At 53.7% G+C, this 24,266-nt stretch overlaps 12 protein-coding genes across 12 annotated transcripts; 4 read left to right on the top strand and 8 right to left on the bottom strand.

The window, feature by feature from the left end:
* Positions 1-39: 39 nt before the first annotated feature.
* N7510_009246 (GPI-anchored transamidase subunit GAA1) lies at positions 40-2,044 on the bottom strand (the record flags this gene model as incomplete). Its single annotated transcript, XM_056981171.1, has 3 exons — positions 40-1,400; positions 1,454-1,692; positions 1,746-2,044. The coding sequence occupies 3 exons, from the start codon at positions 2,042-2,044 to the stop codon at positions 40-42; spliced, it is 1,899 nt and encodes a 632-aa protein (XP_056831380.1).
* Positions 2,045-2,407: 363 nt separating this feature from the next.
* On the bottom strand, positions 2,408-3,396 carry rbd2 (rhomboid protease family protein RBD2; the record flags this gene model as incomplete). Its single annotated transcript, XM_056981170.1, has 3 exons — positions 2,408-2,625; positions 2,678-2,947; positions 3,003-3,396. 3 exons carry the CDS (start codon positions 3,394-3,396, stop codon positions 2,408-2,410), a joined length of 882 nt encoding a protein of 293 aa, XP_056831379.1.
* A 578-nt stretch (positions 3,397-3,974) lies between these two features.
* N7510_009244 (dienelactone hydrolase family protein) lies at positions 3,975-4,873 on the bottom strand (the record flags this gene model as incomplete). Its single annotated transcript, XM_056981169.1, has 4 exons — positions 3,975-4,177; positions 4,233-4,350; positions 4,402-4,733; positions 4,786-4,873. 4 exons carry the CDS (start codon positions 4,871-4,873, stop codon positions 3,975-3,977), a joined length of 741 nt encoding a protein of 246 aa, XP_056831378.1.
* A 705-nt stretch (positions 4,874-5,578) lies between these two features.
* N7510_009243 (Ytp1 family protein) lies at positions 5,579-7,543 on the bottom strand (the record flags this gene model as incomplete). The annotated part of the gene is made up of 4 exons (XM_056981168.1): positions 5,579-5,749; positions 5,805-6,176; positions 6,230-7,191; positions 7,267-7,543. The coding sequence occupies 4 exons, from the start codon at positions 7,541-7,543 to the stop codon at positions 5,579-5,581; spliced, it is 1,782 nt and encodes a 593-aa protein (XP_056831377.1).
* Positions 7,544-10,344: 2,801 nt separating this feature from the next.
* N7510_009242 (40S ribosomal protein uS14) lies at positions 10,345-11,006 on the top strand (the record flags this gene model as incomplete). Its single annotated transcript, XM_056981167.1, has 4 exons — positions 10,345-10,382; positions 10,440-10,463; positions 10,626-10,668; positions 10,806-11,006. The coding sequence occupies 4 exons, from the start codon at positions 10,345-10,347 to the stop codon at positions 11,004-11,006; spliced, it is 306 nt and encodes a 101-aa protein (XP_056831376.1).
* A 657-nt stretch (positions 11,007-11,663) lies between these two features.
* N7510_009241 (uncharacterized protein) lies at positions 11,664-13,277 on the bottom strand (the record flags this gene model as incomplete). Its single annotated transcript, XM_056981166.1, has 4 exons — positions 11,664-12,739; positions 12,789-12,896; positions 12,946-13,179; positions 13,226-13,277. 4 exons carry the CDS (start codon positions 13,275-13,277, stop codon positions 11,664-11,666), a joined length of 1,470 nt encoding a protein of 489 aa, XP_056831375.1.
* Positions 13,278-14,322: 1,045 nt separating this feature from the next.
* Positions 14,323-14,842, bottom strand: N7510_009240 (DASH complex subunit DAM1; the record flags this gene model as incomplete). Its single annotated transcript, XM_056981165.1, has 2 exons — positions 14,323-14,770; positions 14,823-14,842. The coding sequence occupies 2 exons, from the start codon at positions 14,840-14,842 to the stop codon at positions 14,323-14,325; spliced, it is 468 nt and encodes a 155-aa protein (XP_056831374.1).
* A 467-nt stretch (positions 14,843-15,309) lies between these two features.
* N7510_009239 (CRAL-TRIO domain-containing protein) lies at positions 15,310-17,071 on the top strand (the record flags this gene model as incomplete). The annotated part of the gene is made up of 2 exons (XM_056981164.1): positions 15,310-16,362; positions 16,418-17,071. 2 exons carry the CDS (start codon positions 15,310-15,312, stop codon positions 17,069-17,071), a joined length of 1,707 nt encoding a protein of 568 aa, XP_056831373.1.
* A 255-nt stretch (positions 17,072-17,326) lies between these two features.
* Positions 17,327-18,196, bottom strand: N7510_009238 (HIT family protein; the record flags this gene model as incomplete). Its single annotated transcript, XM_056981163.1, has 5 exons — positions 17,327-17,434; positions 17,492-17,599; positions 17,729-17,797; positions 17,962-18,044; positions 18,157-18,196. The coding sequence occupies 5 exons, from the start codon at positions 18,194-18,196 to the stop codon at positions 17,327-17,329; spliced, it is 408 nt and encodes a 135-aa protein (XP_056831372.1).
* Positions 18,197-19,528: 1,332 nt separating this feature from the next.
* Positions 19,529-20,618, top strand: N7510_009237 (complex I NDUFA9 subunit family protein; the record flags this gene model as incomplete). The annotated part of the gene is made up of 4 exons (XM_056981162.1): positions 19,529-19,570; positions 19,634-19,867; positions 19,932-20,078; positions 20,133-20,618. 4 exons carry the CDS (start codon positions 19,529-19,531, stop codon positions 20,616-20,618), a joined length of 909 nt encoding a protein of 302 aa, XP_056831371.1.
* A 241-nt stretch (positions 20,619-20,859) lies between these two features.
* Positions 20,860-21,912, top strand: N7510_009236 (uroporphyrinogen-III synthase HEM4; the record flags this gene model as incomplete). The annotated part of the gene is made up of 2 exons (XM_056981161.1): positions 20,860-21,166; positions 21,251-21,912. The coding sequence occupies 2 exons, from the start codon at positions 20,860-20,862 to the stop codon at positions 21,910-21,912; spliced, it is 969 nt and encodes a 322-aa protein (XP_056831370.1).
* A 299-nt stretch (positions 21,913-22,211) lies between these two features.
* Positions 22,212-23,424, bottom strand: N7510_009235 (mitogen-activated protein kinase; the record flags this gene model as incomplete). The annotated part of the gene is made up of 4 exons (XM_056981160.1): positions 22,212-22,240; positions 22,287-22,634; positions 22,690-23,267; positions 23,315-23,424. The coding sequence occupies 4 exons, from the start codon at positions 23,422-23,424 to the stop codon at positions 22,212-22,214; spliced, it is 1,065 nt and encodes a 354-aa protein (XP_056831369.1).
* Between the last annotated feature and the right edge of the window lie 842 nt (positions 23,425-24,266).

The raw sequence follows: 24,266 nt of genomic DNA, 5'->3' as shown, positions 1-24,266 counted from the left end.
ATGATACTTGCAGCAAAATACACTACAGTGATTCACCGATCAAAACATCGACGCCCCCAAGAGCACACAGCCGATCAACCACGCCGGCCACCAGACACACCAGACAACCACCTGCGTCCAGACCCCCCACACATCCCACCCGAAAGCCGCCTGCGTCAGAACTGTCTCCACAGACACCCCGGTGTACCAGCACACCCCCAGCAGAACACTCGGCGGAGACAGGAGATTCAGGCACAAAAAGCCGATGCCGGAAATAGTGGAGCGCACAGGCCTGGACGGGCTCTGAAGCCGCTCGATGAAACTGAGCGGGGCGCAGAGGAGCCCGACCATGAACGAAAGGGAGAAGTTGAGGGTTGCCAGAGTTGAAAGCGAGAGGCCCAACAGAAGCAAGGAGAAGGATTTGATCAGTTGGTATTGCTGGGGGATGATGGGGGCGGAGAGGCCGAGGCCATGAGATAGTAGGGCGGCCAAGACTAAGGGGAGGACGATGTCGACGATGACAAAGGCATAGGCACTGGTGGGGAGATACTGGTGCGGAAGCGTATTGAAGAGCCAGAGTGGAATAAGGCCCAGCAAGTGTAGTCCGACGACCAGGGTCAGTGGCAGAGCCAGATGTCTTTCAGCAACGCCGCTCTCCTGCAGCTTGACGTCCGCCACAGGCTTACCCGAGGTCACTTTCTTGTTAGATGGCTGTTCTCTCTTGTCCCCAGCGGTTGCCGGGGTGGTCGAAATAGTGCCAGAGTAGTACCCCGTGCGCATCCACAGCGCAATCGCCATGATGGTAAAATTACCCGCAATCAACATAGCGCTGGGCAGGTACGTGCCGATACTGACGAAGCGATTGGACTGCATAAGCAGATAGAAGAAGAAGCTCTGATGCAGGTGCTCTAGCAGATTATTCAAACTGCGGCAGATGCTCTCGATGGTGCGGCCCAGGGCCATCTCGTCCTCCCAGCCTTCCCCCTTGGGCTGCAGGGTGATCGCGTCGATATGATAAGGCATGAAGCTGCTGTGAGCGCCGGTGGCATACCCCAGACCCTGCTTAGCCATGCCACGCAGAATGGTTTGCAGTCGGGCCTGGTAGCTGTCGTCGTGCTTCCACATCTCCTGCAGACTCGATCCGATGCCCATCTGGTTGCTGGCGATGGCGACGGCCGTGTTGAACAGATCGAGATTGGGCAATTGGCCGTTCACACCATCGTACACGATGTGCAGGGACTGGAAGCGGTGGTCAAAGGGGTATTCAATCACCAGAGCGCCCTGCAATGCTCCGCTCTTCAATGGGAGAGGTTGTACAGAGGCAGGGTGCATGTCATGGTACGCATCGATCCACGCCTGTGTCCCAGATTTACTGTCAGGTGTAAAGACGAAGATGATATCCTTGGACCATAATGACCACCCTTAACCCAAGCGTCAGCATACACGTAGAACAAAGAAGGCCCGTAGTACTCACGCTTGAAGTACCGAGCCAATGTCAAGGCTAAGGTGACACCATTCAAATTGAGCTCATCATTGGCCGTCTTCCACGCCGCGACCAGCACCATTGCCTCTGTGGCATCGCCGCGCGGCGCGTGGATGATAGCGTAGACATTCTCGCCTTCGTGCGTAATGCCCGCAGAGGTATATTCGTATTTCTGCGTTGCAACCTTCAATCCCGCAGCTTGCAGAATCGACTGGATTTTGCTGGAGACCCTGTGTCCGTAATTAGGATCATTGCTTCCCAGCATGCAGTCCCCAGAACGTACGCTGGAGTCTGGCCCGCCTCGGCTGGAGGGACACCTTGATCACGTCCCTCGTTCAGCAGCCCTTCCAATTCCTTCTTGTATCCACGGAAGATATTCTGCTCGCTACCCGAAAAATACGCGTGGACCTGGCCCGGGAGAAGTGCATTTTCGGAGATGTAGGTTTGTCGGGAGTACTCGTTGAGGGGGAGGAGCAAGAGCCAAACGACGCCGACGACGATACAGGCAAGCGATAAGAGGTTTGGAAGACGGACAAAAAGGAGGTGAGGATTGTTCCGCAGATCGCGGATTTTAGCTAGCATTGCGAAGCTGTCAGCGTTTCGGGTTATCTCCAGGTGTCCAATCCGAGGGAGCGGACGGGGAGAGGGGAGTTATAGGCACGAAGACACTCACATTTCAGCGCCATTGAGCGATCAACATCTGGGGATGACTCCACATGCGGCGGCTAGCCCGCCAGGAGGATGTAATGAGTGAGTTGGAAAGAGGGAAGTGTACGGAGGATGGAAGTACATTTGTTGATGGAGATGGGGATTTTACGCCCGCCGACACAGACCAAAAGCGCACCCTAGTATACTTTTGATATGCAACACGCTATGCTATACTCCTTGTACTAAAAACAGACATGGCCAAGATATACAAAGGAAATAGAACAGGGATCTACCATATTAAGAGCCCAGGCGTTGCGTACCACCCAAATAGCTCATCGCGGTCGGGCGCTCGTTGTTGCCGGTCGCGTTCGACGAGGGCAGAACACCGTAGCGGCCGTATGTCTTCTGGTCGACCGAGATATAATGTGGCAAACGTCCCAGGAGGTTCAGCTTACCCTCGATCCACCGAAGGACCTTCTCAGGCGGAACAAAGATCTTGAGGTAACCGAGACCAACTGATAACAAGAAGTCAGCGATGCACTTGGGATATGGAACAGAGAGACTCACAGAGATAACCAACTAGAACGGCACAGAGATGGCCAAGGAAGCTGACATTGGACATGAGAATGGAGACAACGACACAGGCAAGCAGAGGCGAGGTCCAGGTGGGGATCTTATATGGGCCGAGACTGAAATGGGGGTTCGACTTGAACGTCCTGATGGATTCGGAGCCCAAAAGCAAAAAGACCCAGACGCTGGAGCCAACCACCGGGGTATTCTTGTGTAGAATAACTTTCTCGCCAAGAATATACAATCCTGCGGGGAAGGTTGAAAGGGCTGACAGACACAGGCTTAGCGAAAGGAAGATAAAAGTAATGAAGAGAGAACTTACGACCCATAAACAAGGCCACCGCGGTCAAGGTGCCATGTTCCGCTTCAAACCGCTCCAGCAACGGCGTAAGCGCCAAAATATTCAGCAAAACATGCCAGAAGCCCGCGTGGATGAAGGGGTAGGTATTAAGTCGGTACACTGTTGGAGCAGCCAGACTTGTCAGAGAACACAGTTGCGCTTTTAGGAGGGGAGTATGCGTACTTTGCGTCGGCCAGACTTCATCTGGGATTAAAGAACCCCATTTAACCACAGCCCAGACCGTTTGCAACTCGAGCAGCCAGAACACGACAATGGCTAGTAGAACCAGACGCGTAAAGAGCGGGAGTCGGACGAGGTAGGTGCGTACTCGGGCCGGGTTGAATGGCAATGGCGGCAAGGCAGCAGGAGTAGCCATGATTTTTTTTATTATTCTGTTGGTTAAATAGACAGCCAGAGAGTCAAATTAGGCGCCCCGGTCGAGGTGTATGGGGGTGCGAGGCGGGCTTCAGGTAAGACCGAGAGAGGCCGTTCGAGGGATGAGTTTATGCAGCGGGCAAGAGGGGACCAAAATGGCAGATTTCAATATCGGTAAAGGGTCACCAGGAGAACCACTGCTGACAATACCATGTTAGTATTTCCCGGGTTCAAAATCCTCAGGGTCGTTGGCCGCCAATCGAGCCGAAACCATCCCAGGGATAAACTCACCATGCGCTCGCGACTTGGCTGGGACGGAGAGACGACGATGACAACAACCAGAGAACGAGTACAAATCACGGGGCACGGTACTAGTGTACAGTGCAAAGACCACCCGGCAAGAGTGTGGTCGAGGATGGGGAAGGGAAAGCCCGGAGTCTTGTTCTGTTCTTCTCTTCGGGCGCGACTTGGTCACGTGGGATAGTGTTTATCTACTGGGTTTTATGCTGTTTATGTAAGGCTTCCATAGTTCATCATCTCTGCATCACCATATTTCTAGGTATTTACTATTTGCATCATCTACAGGTGCTGGTTGAACCATCCAACAGCCTGGCAGAAAGCCTGCTCCTTGGCGAACTTCTGCTTCTGGTTGTTCGGATCACCACGGACAGCAAAGCCGTGGCTGACGCCGCCGAAGAGGTTGATCTGCCAAGGCTGACCGGCCTTGATCAGAATGTCCTCGGACTTGTGACGCAGCTCAGTGGTGAAGATCTGGTCGATCTCTGCGAAGGGCGTCAGATCCATTCTATCGATTAAAGGGACAAAGTGCAAACTCACCAGCAGCCGCAATGGAAAGGGGACCGGCAATGCCGGCCAATTCCTCGTCGGTAACGAACGAAGGGTGCGCGGTGTAGCCGACGTCGATCTGGCCGGGCTTCAGGAAACGGCAGACATACTGCAAGGCTGTTAAAAACTTCACGGACACAGGTGAGAGAAGGGAACATACCTTGCCGCCGAAGCAGTAGCCAACGGCACCGACGTGCTTGACGCCGAGAGTCTCGCGGACGTACTTGATGCTCTTCTGCATAATGGGGTCGATCTGAGTAGTCGTGTGCTTGGGGAGCCAGTTGGGGATGTCGGCCTTGCCGGAGTCCATGTCGGCGGGGCTGATGGGGTCGCCGTTGAACAGGTCCGGGATGACAGTCAGGTAGCCATTGTTGGCAAACTCATCGGCGACGAGCTTGGCATTCGTGAGAGCGAGGCCGAAGATGTCGGTGATGAAGATGACGGCCTTCTCGGGCTTCTTGTTGTCCTTGGGGGAGACAATATAGGTCTCGACTGGAGAATTACTATGTTAGGGCTAGCTCTGAGATCATACAGAAGCACTTACCTCCGTCAATATTCTTCACTTCGCCGACAGGCGTGCCATCATGCTTGAAGCCAGTGGCGCAGCAGGCAGCGGGAGCGTTGGAAGCCATTTTGATTGCTTGAAGATGAGTAGTTTCAGAGAATATCAAGAGTGGCGAGGGGTTGCGCAGGCCTGCCCCTCTTATAAAGGATGTCCACAGGGCCCAAATCCCCCTGGTCCTTCCCCACTTGGTCACTACTACCGGTAGTGCTTAACAGCCATGACTTGAGGAATTTGGCAGAGGGTGAGTATGTGGTACCACCAGCCGTCGTTCCTCTTGTCCTCCATCTGTACTACTTTCTCCGGACAGATCATTGCTCCAAATTTACCGAGCAGCGTTCTGTGTCGCATCTTCTAGGCTTCATTTCCTTCTAAGCCACGGCTAATCGGCTCGGTAATGATTGAATGCCGTGACAAGAGGATATCGCCCCACTTGAATGGCAATTTTCTTCATTTGGCGCCGGACATAGAGTTTAGCTCCGAGTGAGTGATAGATACAGATGATGTCTTTCTACGACCCTGATTTGAATTTAAGTTACCGGTTTAAAGGGATATTTGGATTATTTCTAGAAGTGAGTGAAGTGAGAGGAGTCAATGATATACTAGTACTATATAGAATTATTATTTCATTCATGTCTGCATACATCCGGCCGAGTGATTTGCCCCACCGTCATCACTGCCACATTATCTTCGTATTTCGTATTCGTAGGAAGGAGTAGGTCAAGGATTCATAGATCCGGGTATCAAAGCGAAATAGTTCAAAAAGAAGAAGCATTCAGGGAAAGCGATAGCTCACATTGAGCTGGTCGCGCTTTACCGCCCAGGCCTTGAGGGCAATCACCAACACTTCGAGGGCCATGACGAAGGCGGTGAAACCCATGCCCACGGTGAAGGTGAACATCGCGTCCACCTCGTAGAACTCCATTGCCTCGATCACGTTGCGAGTCTGCATGACACCTTATTAGCACCCGACTCTCACTTCCCTTGGTTATAGTACTTACACTCAGCATGAAGATGAGGCCGCCAGAAATCAGGCAGAAAGCAGCCACGATCTCAGTAGGCGGACGCGCAGGCAGGTATGAGCTGGGCGGCTTGAGGAACAGCAGCAGGTAAGTCATGCCCCGGGCCAGAGCAAAGCCAACCAGCAGGTTGCCCCATTGCTTGTGCACCATGGTCGAGGTCATGCTGTCCTGGTGGTGCGATCCCATCATCATCCCCAGCAGCAGGATAATCAGAGCGGGCATCGGGTTCAGCGGGACCCCCTGCGACTTGGGAGGTTGCCAGGCCTCGTCTCGGGTGCCGTGCGCGGGCGGTTGGAGGAGGGTGCTGTTGAGCCATCCACGGATACGCTTGGATTCGAAGAGCATGCCACACTGTCACGCATGTTAGCTACAGTCTCCCGGGAAACAGATGATCCCCAACTTACCAGGCCACCGCCAAAGAACATCACAGAGATTGAGACATGCTCGAGGTCTGTAGGAGACCAGGACTCGCCCCAGCGGGCTAGGTGCTCGAGGAAGACATTCGAAGCTCCATACAGCCAAATGACAAAGGACTCGGTGAATTCTCCCGATGGGATCTTGGACTTCCACGATCCGACAATTGTGGCAGGGGGCTTCTTGTTCCAAGCCCAACCAAGATCTGCCCAGCAACCGACAAAGCGTCCGAGAGTCAGGATGCCGTACCAGAAGAAAATGCCACCCTTGATGAAGTGCGCCAATCCGTTGAAGACCTGGTTGCCTCGCATGATACCGCCGTAGGTCACAGCGCCAGTCGCAATGGCGGCGAAACCAAAAGGCAGGATTATGCGATCAATAATGTTGTACACCAGATTGAAGCTGCGCAGCACACGACTCGACACCAATCCTGGCACGCGCTTCGACAGAAACCGATCCACAACCGTGCTGTGGAACCAGCCGCGCGGAACGGCGGGTTTGGCTGGCAGGTCATCCTCGGGCTTCTCGAAACCGTCGTATTCGGCAGGCGACTCGCAGGACGGAGAGCCGGGACTGTGAATGGAGGACGAGTTACTCTCGGTGCCCTGGCCGCTGTCGCGAGACCAACGGTACTCGTGCAAAGCGCGACGGGGGTACATGTGATCGTGCTGGGCCATCTCATCGGTGGCCACAGGCAAGAAGGTGGCGCGTTCATATGTGTCAGCATGCGACTCGCCTCGGCCGGCGTACGCGAAGATCAGGCCCAGGATGGCCTGCACGCAAACCACCCACGTCGCAATCCAGCCAATCTTGTGGTGTGCGTTGTTCTCGTACAGATCTGGAGTCTGGCCATTATATATAAGACCCAGCAACAGTCCGAAGGCATTGAATACCAAGAACAGGAACTGTGAAGGAAGCGCAAAGCGCGATCGCGCAACGCTCAGCATGACAGCTATTATAAATCAGCTTCCGGTTCTTCCGCCAAGTCTTTTTTCAGCTGACAAAAGCACTGGTCAGTGCAACTTACCAGCAGGAAGAACAAAACACCAGCCCAGGGCCATCAGCGCGATGTGCGCTATGATGGTGCCAGAGTGCTTGCTGTACGCAAAGTAGCTCATCACGGCGTCGCTGTGCGTCTTGGCGGCAGTGGTGGTCGCCGGGGGCGCCGTGCTGGTCATACTCATTTCCATGCCCATGTCCGTGCCCATGTCCATTGCTTCATCGTCGCCGTGCGGCAGCGCAGTCGCAAGCGACACGAACAGGAAGGCCGCCGCGAAGGCAGCGTGAGACACCGTGTGCCGCATGTAGTAGAATAAAAGGGAAGACTGGAAATCTCGTTGAATTACTTTGAGAGGTTACACAGTCTGCGCGTGCAAGTACGAGGGTAGGTGAGAGAGTGTAGAGCTTCAGGTTGCGATGTGTGCAAGCTCCCGAAGCTCTACCAGGTCGTGACGTAACGATGGAGCAAACCCGGAATGCGAGTCCTTTTTTTACTCTTCCGAGTCAGACCAGCGAATCAGTGATCTCAAACCTGAGAAAGCTGAGTGACAAGGAATGGAGAGGTTCTTGTTTGGTGTGGTGGACAGCAAGGTCGAACAAAGCCGTAGGGCTGAGGGAAGTATAGAGAGGACCAGGTATGCAGGGGAGAAGAACAAGGGTATATAAGAGGGCCCTCTTCGGCGCCGCGGGGCCGGCTTGGGATGCCTTATTAACAGGAAACGCAGCACGGGAACTTCACTATTAGCAAGAATTTTCCTTTTTTTTTTACTTCGGTTTACTTCCATGCTGCGCTGATTTCCAATGCCTTCGGATCGGGCGGGGATAAGGCGGCCGAGCGGGCGTGGCGGTAGTGGCAGTAGTGATGATTCACTGACTGTTGTTCCTGAGCTCTAGACCTTCTGTTGTCATGCACCGCCTGGGTTTCTTTTTCCCTTGCATGAGTAGTGGTTGTCAACTTTGGTTCAAAGAAGATCGTTGTTACTGTTCTATGTGATACAATAGAGCCAGGCAGACGAGTACCTCCCTAAACGAGGTGTGTTATGCTCTGGTGATTCATCCGTTACAGTAGACCGCCGGTTTTCGGTCTCGATGTGGATCTGCAGTCATCTGCATTATTGTTGTGTTCCGGGCTGCCTGACTTGCTATCATTTCGGGTGTCTCGGGAACTTCTGACTCAAAATCTTGCTGGGCCATGCCGAATCTAGTAATAGGGTGGGTTCTTCCCGACATCTAGTACCCAGACCATCGCAGAACCTAGTCCTTTACGCGATTGATGCCGTGTGTGTATATACAACGCTATGCACCACCAGTCCTTCATTCCAATGACGTAGCCGATCGCTACCTCTTTCACTCACGGCGTCAAAGCTGCTGCCTCTCTGGCGGGGTTGCACCACCCTGCGTCTAGGCAGAAAGTAAAGTGAAGGAGACGAAGGACCAGCCTCCTCGTCTTTTTCTTACATACCAGCGGTCAATAGACTTTCGGACCCCAGTTTCGTCATCTTCCATCCCAACATCCCTGTCTCGGCCTCGCGCGCGGTCCCCTTCCGAGCCGCACTGTTTTGAGTTGTTGCGGTGGGGGCTCGCTCGTGCTTTAAATCCGACCCCCTCCGCACAAGGCGATCTACAGTACGGTATGATCGTCGGAGCGAAGAAGATGGTGTCTATGTTATGTAATATTTCCGTAGAACCCGGATTGTGTCCAGGCCAGGAACGATCTCAGATATATGTCGGGAATGTGCTACACAGGATATAATTATAGCTATATTCCTCCCAGTCCAGGGGGAAAGCTGCTGCTGTGCAACCATCTTCCTCTACATCATCCGGTCCCCCTTAATATTAAGAATTCACTAGCTAGGCCACCAACGCTAATACTGCGTACATGTACCTCTGTACAGCACATCCCGTACATAAGCGCTGATTTCTACAGGTCTTGTTCTTTGCCAAGACTGACCCGGGCCCGGTGCCAGCGGGACGATCTATCCGCGCCCTTCCGGAGTCCCAACCAGCACGCACTGCGCGCACGCACTGTGAACCGGTCGGAGACGGTGAATAAGGGTATCGTTATTGGCGGGATCCAGGGCTGCACTGGTGGAGCTATCATATGACTGATCTCGTTATCTCGCATGGGAGGGTAGCTTTGTGGAATGTACTTGCTTGTATAGTATACTTCGGAGACTCGAAAAGGGTGTGCTTGGACCGTCCTGTTCTATGGAACACAGGGGGAGAAATGAAGAACTATTTGAACTTACTTTCTCTTTAGACGAATATGTACGGGGGGGTACAGCACATGCAAGATACCTTCATCCATCCATCCATCCATCGCGCACTGATGATCCCCGTCCGATCCCTCAAGCTATCTTACCGACCTGAGGAAAAGCCCGTCTTGTTTACACATGTACAGGAGGTTGATTGTTCAGCTAAGTGGAAACTCAGTACTCGCCAACCATTAACCGAGTTTGATCTACACGCTCTTCATTCGCTGGGATGGGATTGCTGGCCGGCCCAATGAGCATCGCGCATTCGGCGATCAGCCCATGTGCATGCACTAGATACAAAATGCGCATAACTATGAACGAGGGATAATTTTGATGATGACATACCCCCGCCCCTTATTATTAGAGGTCTAGTGATAGGATTCTAGTTGGCGCTAGACACGCGAGTGTACCCTGCATGGGACAGGAATCTGGGTAATTATGAATGTAGCTATTTGAGACGAGGTGTCACACCGTTTGTTTTGTGTTTAGTTAGGGAGGATGGAGATGCTGTCAAATTTACTGCTTTGAACTATGCCATGTTGTTTCTGCTTTCATGGTGTTAAGTCTGTCATTTTTCTGATTAAGATATTGAACACTGATACTTCCACCTTCGCAAAGAATGCGACTAAACCCAGTAAATTAATGTCGAGTTCCTTCAACCCAATGTCCTCTAGATGTATACGCTGACATAATCACCACCCGGTACACCACGTGACCATCCACTCGCTTGTTAGGGCTGCAACGCACTTTCCCCAAACCCTAAGATCAGATTCGTGGTTCTTCCCTTTCTCCCTCAACGCCGACAACTTCCAACACCCACGCCCTCCAACCTCCTCCGCCAACCTCTCAAAATGACTCACGAGTCCGTTTGGTACAGCCGGCCCCGCAAGTAAGTTTTTTTTCCTTTCGATTTCGCATACGCAAGTCACTGACGGATCGCGATCAGGTACGGCAAGGGCTCCCGTGGATGGTGTGTACCCCTTTCGATTCCCCCCATATCCTCCCGATGGACAGACGCAGATGCACGGATACTGCTGTGAGAGAGCGATGATCTGCTGGTGGTGGTGGAAACAAATTTGATGAAAGGGAGGGAGAAATGAAGAGCAAGTGGCTAATGCTGGGTTCTGTTTAGCCGTGTCTGCACGCACCGCGCTGGTCTGATCCGCAAGTACGGGGTACGTGAACAATTCCCTACGCATCTGGAGATATTTTGGAAGGAAACCTTGGGCGCAAGTCGAGCAAGCGCAGTCATGGAAAATTGGCTTCAAATTGATGCAACTGGAGGCTAACTGGGTCGTCTTTCGCGTTACAGATGAACATCTGCCGTCAGTGCTTCCGCGAGAAGTCCACCGACATCGGCTTCAACAAGGTTAGTTACGCACTACAGGATCTCGGGGTGGGATATGTGGAAGAGAAGGGCATGGGTACAAACACGACCAGACCTGTTCGACCATATGCCTTCAACCTGGAGACCCTCTCGCCATTTCATCGTCAATCCGAACCCATCAACTAACACTCAAAAATAGTACCGTTAAAAAAACAAAACAAAATACCATGTGTCCACCTTCTCGATCCGCTCGCATCTACCATCCGTTTCGCGCCTAGTGCCCCGACGACGACGACTATGAGAGAACGAACTTCTCTGAAAATGACTTGGTGGCGATGTTGATGATGGGGGAGGAGACTTCCTAGTGACGAAGACGGACAACCGGGGTGATTGTGTTGTGCGATGTGAGGTTGTGGGAGAGTTCTCTAGACTCACGAGGATTTTGTCATGTTGAGCCTCGTTCTTATTTCTTGCCCAATTAACGATGGTTTTTTTCTGGGGTTTCTTCGAATGGGTATGCTGTCCGTGTCCATGTCCATGTCCATATCTGGCTTCGACTTTGTACGGCATTCATGCCTTGCTTGATGGTCTACAGCCTATTGTATCAGATCTATCATTCGTAGTGTATGCCAGACATCAGCTCCACCTGCTGGCTCATGCATCAAGTGGACTCTACGGACGCCTACAGTATACTCGAAGAATCAATCCACTCAATCGTGGCTTGCGTATAGATAAAAAGAAGCCAAACTGATCCAAAACAAGACAAAAAAAAGAAAAGATCTCGTCCTCCCCATCTTCAAGCCCAGAAGGCTACATCCTTACACACCACCACAGTACGCACGCCTAAGCGACAGAGCGGATACTGTAGAATAACAAATAGGCATCCTGGCGCAGTACATCCGAAACGCTAGCCACAGACACCTTATTGTCATCCATGAGCACCCACTTATCACCCGGCAGGCGTGTGTACGCGTAGTAGTGGCCGGAGTCCATGGTACCCTGGTGCACGACGACGGTGGACAAGTCATAGATATACCGGGAAGTATCGACGCGCTCCTTATCCTTGACTGTGTAGGGGTACATATTGAGCGAGACGGGGAAGTCGATGTGGCACTCCATCTTCTCGGAGTTGGCGGAGTTGGAGATGTGCTCGTAGCGCTTCAGCTGCATGCACAGGATGATGGGCAGCTTGTGGACCTGGAGGCGTTTTGACGCGCGCTGTGGCGTATTGCCGCATTTCTCGCAGTGGTACGCTGCGTCGGCGTTGAGGTCTTCCACGGCCGTGAAACTTTCTAGGCAGCCTGTGAGGGTGGGCGTGGTAGATGACGAGGAAGAAGGGGTGCGGCTGAGGCTGCGGCGTTTGGTCTGCAGCTTCACATCGAGACTCAGGTCTGCCATCGGGTCGTAGGTGTGCGTCGTTTGGCCGCACTTGTGGCACATGACGCTGCTGCGCAGCTCGCCGTAGAAGATCTTGTGGAAGAAGCAGTCGCATTTGATGCCGTAGTCGTCCGAGTGGCCGGGGGTGCAGGAGTGGAGTCCGTTGACAAGGAATTGGAAGTACTCGTGCGCGTCTTGCTGGCTGTATCCGGCCATTTCCCGGCTTGCTTGCCAGCCGTGGTAGAGAAGAGTCGCGGCCGAGACTGCGTCGGTGTTCTCGCCGCTGTTGAACTCGGTAAAGACGTGGGTGGTGGCACAGGCGATGCAGAACTCAATCTGGCAGGTGTGGATATCATGACCATGTGAGAGGAAATAGGCATTGAGAACGGGGTCGTGAAGAAGTGCCTGCAGGACAACAGCCTGGTAGCAGGTCTGGCCCATATTCCAGACACCACGAGCGCCGCGCGAGCGACATGGATTCTTCGTGGCATTGCTCCTGACATAGAGCTCATCGGCCTGGTCCACCGCCCAGGATGATTTGTCTTGCACAAAAGTCAGTCTTGACCAAAGGAACGAAGAGAGAAATCTTACTCTCTCGCTTCAACTTGCCACCCGGCCCGCGGAGTCTCTCCAAGCCAAAGTCGTAGATAAAGTCCACACACGATTCACAAAAGACATGGCGACTCCGAGACTCCATATCTAATCATGGTTTAGCAACTGGTCACTTTATCGAGGGGCCAGGGCTTACAGAATGTATGCCCCGTCTTCTTCGTGTGTGCTTTTCGCTCAGTGTTCAAGCAAACTTCCGAACAAGCCAGGCAGTGGTACTTAGGTTTCAATGACGACACGGTCCGCAGCCCAGTGGCTTGAACAGCGACGGTCTCGGTTTTGGAGAGCGGTGCCAGCAGCTCATTCACCTTGGTGAAGTCGCGCCTGAACTGGCCAGCACTTTGCTCCTTGCCCAGGATTAAGGCAAGATGTTCTAGGGACGGTCAGCCGGAGCCATTTTCGTATCAAATCATACATACCACAGCCGAATTCGGGTTCGGACAGAAGGTGGACGGAATCGAGGCTCGCCATGATGGAGAGATGAAAGTGCTGGTAATGCAATGATGGAAGAGATGAAGAGGATGGATGAATGGATAAGCTGGTAGATGAAAGAGATGCAATCAAGCGAATGCTGGCAGAAGTCCCAGACCTCTATCTATGCAAGACGGAAAAATGATGAAAATGGTGATCTCCAGGTCGGCAAAGAATCCCCGGCATCGGACAGGCGGGATAGTCTCAAGGAGCCCTGGATCGGGCCAGCATTGCACTGGACAATTGGATGTCAGCGATTGGTCTGCATTGAGTCGGGTAGACACGAGGGGGCAGTAGACGAACAGTCAAGTACCTATCCAGGAGGGGTGCAGTGAATGTCGTCGCTATAACTACCGCGCGCCACCTCTTCCAAGGGCTGCCTTCTCACTCTTTCTCTCTCTCGGTGCAAGTCCCGACCGCCTGCCCCTCGAGGGACCAAACGCCAGATGTGCAGAGGAACGAAAACGCGATGCCCAGAGGGTCTAGTTGACGAAGTTGGTGGCGGAGCGTAGTTGCCATCGGGTCCTTTTTTTCGCTGAGTCCGGGTTGCCGCCGATCGGTTTGGTTCGGCCGCCAACTGGCAGTGCGGCATACAACAATCGAACTACAATGATGAAATCGAACTACAATGATGAACTCAAAATCTCTATGCAAGGTATTGTTCATTAAGGCATGTCCCCTGGCTAATAATAAGAGCGCGTTCTCCGCAATGCGACAATATTTGTCGCTTGAGCGGTCCACCAGAGCCCGCAGCTGTTCCACCTCCGAGTCTTTGTCCATGTATCCAAGAACAATTCACCGAATCCCTCTCCCCCGCGGGAGCGCACTGGGTCGAGCACGGTGCCCGCTGGCACCGCGTGTTGAGTACCGGCTCGTCGCTGCGCCACGTGTGGTACCGCGAGATGAGCCCCGTGAGGGCGCGGAGAGTTTGGAGGTCTGTTTCGAGGAGACGGTGCTTGGCGGATGGTCGACAAAGGAGGTACCGGTCGATCTGCAGGTGGAATGGCGGGTCAGTTCGAAAGGTCTTCTGAACGGCGCGCGGAACTCACAGGAAAGTCATCTCTGCCTCTTCCGTCGATCGGATCGGATCATCTGCGTCTGAGTGATTAGCACGCATCATTCGCGCCCACTGCGCATAGCCTACCTGTCTGCGACTCGGCCTGCTGCGCTCTGCGAAACGAATCGGCAATCGGGGCCTGTGGTGGTCGTTTAGCAGGTTTGTTTTGATCTCCGCATCTCCAGATCGTACCTCGGGAAAATCCACACAGAACGCGTTCATATTCAGTCCGTACAGAAAACTAGCAAAACTCTCGCTGAAGCGCGTCAGACTCTCGTGCATCAGCTGCAGGTGCATGAAATTGGCCTCGAGGTCGGCCATCGAGTCGGCCAGCTCGGCGAACTGCGGCTCCAGCGCGTTGATCGGTGATTGCGTGTAGTCGGCATTGCTGATGCTGCCCGCGTAGCCGTGGGCTTCACGGAGGGATGAACGCGAGCTGGGGCGGAGGGGTGTCGTGGGCCGGGAGGAGGGGGCGCGGACGCGAGGACGATCGAGGAGCCGAGTCCATTTTGGGTGCGTGCGTGTGACGAGGGAGAAATGAGGAAAGGACGGAAGGGTGGAGATTCCGCAGGCTAGGTGGTGGTGGAATACGAACACCAGAACCGGTCGTGGTGCAAGCTCCGTACTAGGCGACGGGGAATTGGACCAAGTGGGCTGGGGAGTTGTGATCGGCCAGGGGTGCGTGATGATCCCCCGCGACACATAACCCTGGGGATGGGGAGGAAGGGACCGGTGGACGTCGGATTGGTATATGTAGTGCTATCGAGTCTCCAATGCGAATCCTTGACCATCTAAAAAAACAGTGTAGAAAGGACGAACCCCCGCAATATGAATGGAGCGCCGATCGTCATGGGTGCGCCACCCAGTTTGTGACGTGGAGGCGGTCTTCCTTCTTTCATCTTCCTTCCGACTGTTAAATTCCCCGGCTCAAGCCACAGCCAGGGATCTTTTCTCCCTCCCTCGCCTAATCTGCACATGCGCCCTGCCCACCTGTTCCGCCGCTGCAGGCTCAATTCCTCGGCCACCTCTGTCTCTGCCTCTGCTCGCGCGACCAACCCCAACCTCCGACCTCCGCGACACTACTCCACCTCGTCCCCAGAACCGAGGGAGGCATCCTCTTTTTGGATCACTTTTACCCTGCTCGCCATTGGAGGAGGCGCTGCGCTCCATAACTACTACTCCCACGACCCCCCGCCCGCTCTCTCCCGGCCGCCGCCACCAGAACCCTTCCTCGGAGTCATTGATACGCTCAAGAAGATGCCCGTGGAACCCGCCCCCGGCACCGTCTCGACCCTCACGGCCGAGCAGGAGGCCAAGCTGCAGGAATTCTGGGTCCTGGTCCTCCACGTTTTCGGCATCAAGCCCGACGACCTCGGGCCCGCAACCAAGGCCAATGCCGACGACAGCCAATCCACGACGACGAAGAAACCCAAGCGCCGATGGGGGCTCTTCGGCCGCAGCGGCGACGATGACGATGACGCTAAGAGCATGTCCTCCGAGCAGGGCATCAGCACCAGCCTGGCGGCCATCACCATCACCGACGGCGACGACAAGTACAGCCAGTCGAAGGAGTTCCAGCAGGCCCTGGCCGAGATGTCGCCGGAAGAGATCCGGACTGCGTTCTGGAATATGGTGAAACATGACCATCCGGATGCGCTGCTGCTGCGGTTCCTGCGCGCGCGCAAGTGGGATGTCCAGAAGGCGCTGATCATGCTGATTTCCACCATGCGGTGGCGGCTGCAGGAGGTGCACGTGGACGACGATGTCATGATCCACGGTGAGGCGATGGCCCTGCAGCAGTCACAGAGCTCCGATCCTGTGGAGAAGAAGAAGGGCGAGGAGTTCTTGCACCAGATGCGCTTGGGCAAGAGTTTCCTGCACGGCGTGGATCGCATGGGCCGTCCCATTTGTGTTGTCCGTGTACGCCTGCACCGGGCGGCGGAGCAGAGCGTGGAAACGCTGGAGCGATTTACGGTGTACACCATTGAGACTGCACGCCTGTTACTCGCGCCTCCAGTGGAGACGGCTGTAAGCCTTCCGTCCCCCCTCCGTTTCTTTGTGACTTCGCTAATAATCGCAACAGACCATTATCTTCGACATGACGAACTTCACTCTAGCCAACATGGACTACACCCCCGTCAAGTTCATGATCAAGTGCTTCGAAGCTAACTACCCCGAGTCCCTCGGCTCCGTACTCATCCACAAGGCACCGTGGATCTTCTCCAGCATCTGGAATATCATCAAAGGCTGGCTCGACCCCGTCGTGGCGTCCAAGATCCACTTCACCAAGAACCGCGAAGACCTCGAAGAATTCATTGCCCCCGAGCGCCTCCCGAAAGAGCTCGAAGGTGACGAGGATTGGGAGTACGAGTACAGCGAGGTCCAGACCGGGGAGAATGTCCAGATGGAAGACAAGGAAAAGCGGGATGTGCTCGTCAAGCAGCGCCACGACCTCGCCAAGGAGATCCAGGATGTCACGATTGATTGGATCAAGGCCAGTGGCAAGAAAGACACCGACGCGGTTGCCGCTGCTAAGCAGAAGCGCGAGGGTCTGGTTGAGCAGCTCCGCAAGCAGTACTGGGACCTTGACCCGCATATTCGGGCGCGCTCGCTCTATGACCGGCTGAATATCGTCCAGGGCGGGGGGAAGATTGAGTTCTATCCCGTTGCGGAGAAGAAAGAGACGGAGCCCACGGTCGATGAAAATACGGCAGCGGCAACGGAGACCACCGCATGATCTTTTGGTCATTATATTTCGGGATTTGTGTGCTAGTTGGATATGTGTTCTTAGGTAGATCTTGTACTCCATGCATTTTTTGTAGTATATACCGAATTGGATATTTGTGGCGGATTTGGACTTGATTTGGAGATACGCGGAACGAACCAAATCCTCCACAGTAGCTGTCATGATGCCACCAACAATTCCATTCTTAGCAAAAGGCCCGTCCTCGCTTAAGGTCGACGAAGATACAGACATAGTCAGAGAATCAAATCACATCTTCGCCTTAATCTCCGCGTGCAACGCCTTCAACTTCTCCATATCGGTCTCCTGAGTTGGCCACCCAATAGTCAGACCTTCCTTCTCGTTCGGCTTGGGGATCTATCGAGCAATGTAAGACTCATGTGTGCACAACATGCATACAAGGACAGGACACACCATATGGAAATGAACATGGTCAACCACCTGGTGCGCAATGCGGCCGTTATTCTGTAGGACATTGAAGTCCACGGTGCCGCTTGCTTGGGCGATTTTCTTGGCGACGGGCTAGGAAGGAGGGTGATGTCAGTTTCTGAGGCTCTAGGGACCTTGGGGGTTGTTGGGTTCCGGTAAATTTATAGCCCCGTAGCACCCAGCCCCTTTCACGGCTGAGCTGTCTCTCTACTATACACTTACCAGGATCTCCAGCAGGTCCTCGTCAGGAATATCGGTCAGCTTGGCGCCATGGAATTTGGGGATGACGAGCTGGTAGGATAGGTGTCAGTGACCGTCTTCTTCTCCGCCTTATTTTTGATTCGATTCATTGCATCCGCCACACAGGAATGACCACCGGAGCACAACATGTACTGCTCTCCAGGTCCTCGAGGTCACCGTGCGGGGGGAGGATACACAACGCGGGAGGAACGTACCGCATGTCCACGGCTCAGCGGCTGGATGTCGAGGAAGGCAAAGACCTTGTCGCTCTCGAACAGCTTGAGCGAAGGGATGTCGCCTACAGGTGGGGGGTGTGTGAGTGAGAGGAGAGCATGAGGTGGATGGGTGCTAGCTGTCTGTCCTCCCCCATGTGGAGAGCATTGGGGGAGGAACAGGGATAATAGACATACCCTTAATGATCTTGCAGAAGATGCAGGCGGCGGAGGACATGTTTCCTGGGTGGTTCTTGGGTTGTCTGGGGGAATGGTATGTAGGATGTTTGGTTTGTTGTTGGGGTAAGTGAAGTCATGGCCGAGGTGGGGCTGGACTCAGCATCGCATAGTAGGTTCGGAATCATTAGTACATTTGGGAGATACAGTAAAACCCTGGACGTAATAAATGAATTCAAGGACCATACTGGTACTCTCCTCTATTCCTTCAAATCATATTATCCCCCCAATTGAATAATACGTGCTTGGTGGACACCCCGAATCGAACCCGCCACTATCCGGCCCCCTTATATAGCATATAACCTGCACTTCTGCGAGGAGTGGGACAGACTAGTGCAGAACCCATTTCTTGCCTTTTACCAGAGATGGCCGTGGTTTGCCCACTATACTCCTCTTCTCAATCTTTGGACCATCACACGCGACATAGCTGTCGTTTTATTGTTTTTCTTTTTGCTTCTAGCATATTATACATAGGAAAATGAACGATTTTCTTCTTTTTTCCCCATTTTGGCTCGGTCGCAGGGTCTGTGGTGGTGGTCGTGTGCGTGTACGGTCTGTCAAATGGGCGTGTCCATTAGGGAATTTCTCCGCTTACCTTGCACAGACACAAACTCTTTAATAGATCCGGGGATTAAAAAATACATAAAATGCCATTCTGAATGCAATAGCACTCCCGAAGAGACTCCTATCCATACCTTCCGGTCGAATGATATAGTAACAATAACCACAGCCCATCCACCACCGCACATTTAGATGCCATCCGCATTCGGACTAGCGCCAAGTCCCGTGCTGCACTTCCGTCCTCACCACGATCAATCATCTCCATCCCGTCCCTCAACTCCCTCTGTCGCACCTCGTCTCGTGAGCCCCGACTCTCCACCCAATTCGAGGCTATGCAGAAGACCCGGGCCATCAACTCTGCCTTGGGCTCCCGGGCCTTTAGCCCAATCCCGCGAGTGCACCTTCAGTTCCAACGCCGCACTCTCCAGGATGTCGCCATCTCCCGCACCGGAAAGCCCCTTCTGAAGGTCCAGGGTGGCCGGTAAGGACTCAATTGCTTGCTATTTGAGGATCTTCGCTAATCTTTGATGTTGCAGGTCGTCTCTTGGAGGTACACTGATCCTTTTTAACCCTCGGTTGCATCCGTTCGATCTGCTCACCTTCCGATTCTAGGTCACACCGCGACGGTCTTTGGTGCCACTGGATTTCTTGGTCGCTACATTGTCAACAAGCTCGGTATGTGGAGGAGTACAGGGTCTTTTTGCTTTTGTTCTTCGACTGATGCCATCCAGCTACCCAGGGATGCACCGTGGTCGTCCCCTATCGGGAGGAGATGGCGAAGCGTCACCTGAAGGTGACGGGTGATCTTGGCCGGGTTGTTTTCATTGTATGGCCCAGTTCCTGTTTTGCCCGTCATTCTCCTAACCGATCCTCGTAGGAATACGACCTGCGCAACACCCAGTCCATCGAAGAAAGCGTCCGTCACTCCGATGTCGTCTACAACCTGACGGGCCGCCAATACCCTACGAAGAACTTCACCTATGCGGACGTTAACGTTGACGGTGCAGAGCGCATCGCCGAGGCTGTGGCCAAGTACGATGTTGACCGATTCATCCATGTTTCTTCCTACAATGCCCGTCGGGACTCGCCCTCCGAGTACTTTGCTACCAAGGTGCGTTGATTTTTTTGAACGGGTATGGTAGAAACAATTCTGACGAAACTAGGCGTGGGGAGAGGAAATCGTTCGCAAAATTTACCCCGAGACGACGATTGTGCGCCCGGCCCCGATGTTCGGGTTCGAAGACAACCTCCTCCACAAGCTGGCTAGCAATTCCAACCTGTTCACGGCCAACCACATGCAGGAGCGTTTCTGGCCTGTCCACGTAAGATGCACCCACCCACCTTCCTCTAAAATCTGCGATTAACAACCAGTCCAGGCGATCGATGTCGGCACCGCGCTGGAGCGCATGCTGCACGACGACTCGACCGTCGGCCAAACGTTCGAGCTGTATGGCCCGAAGAACTACTCGACCGCGGAGATCGCCGAGCTGGTCGACCGTGAGATCATCAAGCAGCGCCGCCACGTGAACGTGCCCAAGGCACTCCTCAAGCCCATTGCCTACTACCTGAACAAGTACCTTTGGTGGCACACCATGTCGGCTGACGAGGTGGAGCGCGAGTTCATCGATCAGGAGATCGACCCGACGGCCAAGACCTTCAAGGATCTGGGCATTGAAGAGCCTGCCGACCTGGCCGACCTGACCTTCCACTACTTGGTATGTACCCTTTTTCTGTTGGTAAGTGATATGCTAATTCCCCTACAGCAAGGTTACCGCAGTGCCTCGTACTACGACCTGCCCCCGGCCACGGAGCGCGAGCAACGCGAGGAGAAGAAGTACCTCCATGTGCTGGACGACCAGTAGTCTGTTTTTGTAATTGTACATAAGCCGTCCTAGACAATCTATTTTCCTTTTGTTTTGCCAGTGCTCACAGTCAAAGTGTAAAAGAGTGTCGTTACAATTTGTATCAAGTAAATCCCGGCCTGGTTGGCTCTGATACCGAAACTCCCGGGCTCCCCGCAGCGTCATGATCCATCCATCCCACCTCACTAACTCCCCCATCTACCTCACCATCCTCTTTACTTCAATCAACACACACGAAACAATGCCACCACAAATACCAATTCTCCTCCTCAAAACAAAATCCTCCCCCGAGGATGGCTACGCGGACTTCTTCTCCGCCCACGGCTACACGCCGACATTCGTCCCCGTGCTCGAGCACCGCGTCCACGAGTCCAATCTCGGAAACGTCCGCGCATTGCTCGCGGCGCACGCATTCAGCGATGTCACGCGCAACACACCGATTCGGGGATTCGGGCGCCGGAAATTTGGTGGCTTGATCTTTACGAGTCAGAGGGCTGTTGAGGCTTTTGCGGGGATTTTGGAGGCGGAGGGTGAGGGTGAGGATAAGGGTATGCCTAAATTACAATTCCTCCCCCAATGCCACGCATTCGATATTTGGGGTAATATTGGAGGATGCTAACACGGAGAAGGAGAAACAAAAGAGATCAACAACTTGGAAGAAATAAGCATTCCCCTCTACACCGTCGGCCCCGCCACAGCACGCAGCCTGGGCAACCTCGCAACAAGTTACCTCCCAAACACAAGCATCCACGGCGCGGAAACAGGAAACGGCGAGAACCTGGCCTACTATATACTGGATCACTATAATTCTCTGTACCCAGACATGTTCAACCGTCCGCCGCTCCTCTTTCTGGTCGGTGAGCAGCGAAGAGATATTATTCCGAAACTGCTTATGGAGAGCGAGGATACGCCGCCGGAGAAGCGGATTCTGGTTGAGGAGATTGTTGTTTATGAGACTGGTGTTAGAGAAGGGTTTGAGAGCGATTTTGGGGGGGTTGTTTCTTCGGTTGGGACTTCAGATGGAGATGGGAAGGGAAGTGAGAAGAAGAACCCGATCTTTGTAGTCGTCTTCTCACCAACAGGCTGCGAGGCAATGCTCCGCGTGCTAGGAATTGGCCCATTCGCTTCTACCTCCGCGTCACCCGAAACAGAAGTGTTCATTGCAACCATCGGTCCAACGACACGCGACCACCTGCGCCAGAAATTCGGCTTCGAGCCGCATGTCTGTGCAGCGAAGCCCAGTCCCGAGGGTGTGGGAGCTGCAATTGAGGAGTTTATGGCTCGGCGGAGTTAACTAATTAATTGGGGCTAGGTATTGGTGTTCATCATACATAGATGGGATGTCGTTTTTCTGTACATATAAAAGGATGGATGGGTGTATACTACCTACAAGATATGAACATGCGATAGAGCAAGACGGGTGTGCATGCGCTGAATTCAACATTTACATTCTCATCATGTACTGACTGTACTTCTGTACGGGGGTCCAGTTGCCTGCCTTGCTATCTCTAACCGTGTGTTTCATTTCATGCCGCAGTTCATTTCAAATCATGGCGGATCCTCTGCACACCACACACCACACACATGCCTAGCTCACCGCATAATCTCCTCGTAGATCAACGCTGCAACGTATTAGCACGAACCTAACACAAGAGAAGGTAAACATACTCTTCAACTGCTCCTTGCTCAGAGCATCCTTGTTCTTGTCGAAATCGAAGAATCCCTCGGGGATAGGCGGCGCAGTAGGCTCATCATCCGGGTCATGATACGGCTCCAGGTACGGGTGACGCAGGGCATCCTCGACAGAGATGCGCTTGGCCGGGTTGAAGGCCAGCAGTTTCTCGAGCAGATCCAGGGCCATGTCGTTGCTCTTGGGGAACAAAGCCCGGAAGGGAATTTTCTTCTTGAATGGCAGAGAGCGGATGTATTCGCGGGCTCGGCGGGATTTGATTCCGTAGTAATCTTCCATCGTCGGGGTGCCGAGCACGTCCAGGATAAGGGTCAGCTGGTGGTGGTCTACAATATTCATTAGAAGCGTGACGACAGAAAGAGGGCTGGCTGCGATACGTACAGTCCTTGCCTGGGAACAGGGGCTTCCCGCTCAGCATCTCGGCCAATATGCAGCCAACGCTCCACACGTCAATGGCCTTGGTATATTCCTTGAAGGTCAACATGATCTCCGGCGCACGATACCAGCGAGTCGCCACGTATTCCGTCATGAAGCCGGAGTTGTCGTCGGTGGATGCGGCCGAGCGCGCCAGACCGAAGTCGCAGACTTTGAGGTCGCAGTTGGCATTGAGAAGCAGGTTCGAGGGCTTCAGGTCACGGTGCAGCACATTGGCCGAATGCATCGCCTTGAGGGCGCGCAGGGTCTGGTAGATAAAGTATTGGCAATGGTCATCGGACAGATCTTGTGTCCGAATGACGCGGTGCATGTCGGTCTCCATCAGTTCTTGAATCAGATAGACCTCATTGAATCCCTCGTAGTTGCGGGGTCGTTGGATGTCCAGTATCGAGATAATGTTCTCGTGGTTGAAGTATCGCAGTAGCTTCATCTCGCGCAACGTGCGCAGGCAGAACATCGAGTGGTCGAACGGGGTGATCTTCTTGATGGCGACTTTCTGGCCCGACGGCTTGTGAATTGCAGAGCTGAGGACCGTCAGAGTCTCCCTCCCCAAATCCAGGGAGTGGCTTACCAGACAACACCGTATGCACCCTCGCCAATCACATCCTGAATCTCATATTGGTCGGATACATTGAATGAGATCTTCCTCGATCCTCCCTGTGGAGGATTCTGCTGGCCCATGTTGTTGGGTGTAGGGATCTGGGGGCGTGTGTCAGCGGTGGATATGGTCCTGGGCAAGCAGAAAAGAGCACGAAGGAAACGAGCCATGGGAATGAGGGGATCTCTTTACGGTGTAGACAAGCGACCAAAAAAGGGACCGTGGGCAGCTTGAAGGTACAATCGGGAGACAGGAGAGCTTACGTTCGTTCGTTTGCGCTGCGGGGGATTGGTCTGGTGTGTTCTGAGTCTGTATCCGCCTCGCGTTTGTCCGGCGGGAGATCTAAGAACAAGACCCCGGGAAAAAACGAAAGAGGAGGAGAGGGGTGGGAGGGAGAAGAGGTGATCAGGAACGAGAGCCGGGGAGGGTTTGTTGATATGACGGAGCCGAGAGGGGCGGGCGGGCGGACAGACCAGGAACCAAGACCGGGAAAAGGAGGCCGGGAGAGACGGGGTGTCAGCGGTGTGTCAGACGGAGAACCCGATCGGTGTTGTGTCAGGTGCAAAAATGGAATAATAAAAATCGGTGTGGTGAGTGCGTTGAGGTGGTGTCGGAGAGAGAGACAGGAGGAAGTGGAAGTGGGGGGGGATGTTGCTCGGGGACTTAATAGTAGTTAATTTGTTGGTGGGACACCCAACCTGGGGCAGCCCAGACTAAATTCGGTGTACGAGGATCTTTTGCTTGGACACGACTTCTATAAACCTTGATCATTCATTCATTCGGTGGGGGAAACGACCCGGCTCGTACCCTCTCGAGTGTTTCAGGCACGTAAATCACGGAATCACCCTCCCTCCGCCACGGCGCCAACTGTTTCGTCCACTCGCACCGGCGCTACTGCCGCCCAGTCACATCACGGCCCACTTGA

The sequence above is a fragment of the Penicillium lagena genome, assembly GCF_028827675.1.
Source record: "Penicillium lagena strain IBT 129212 chromosome Unknown utg000006l_segment0_segment0, whole genome shotgun sequence".
NCBI lineage: Eukaryota > Fungi > Ascomycota > Eurotiomycetes > Eurotiales > Aspergillaceae > Penicillium > Penicillium lagena.
Note: the sequence above shows the minus strand (reverse complement) of the source record. Positions and strands in the feature narration are given on the sequence as shown.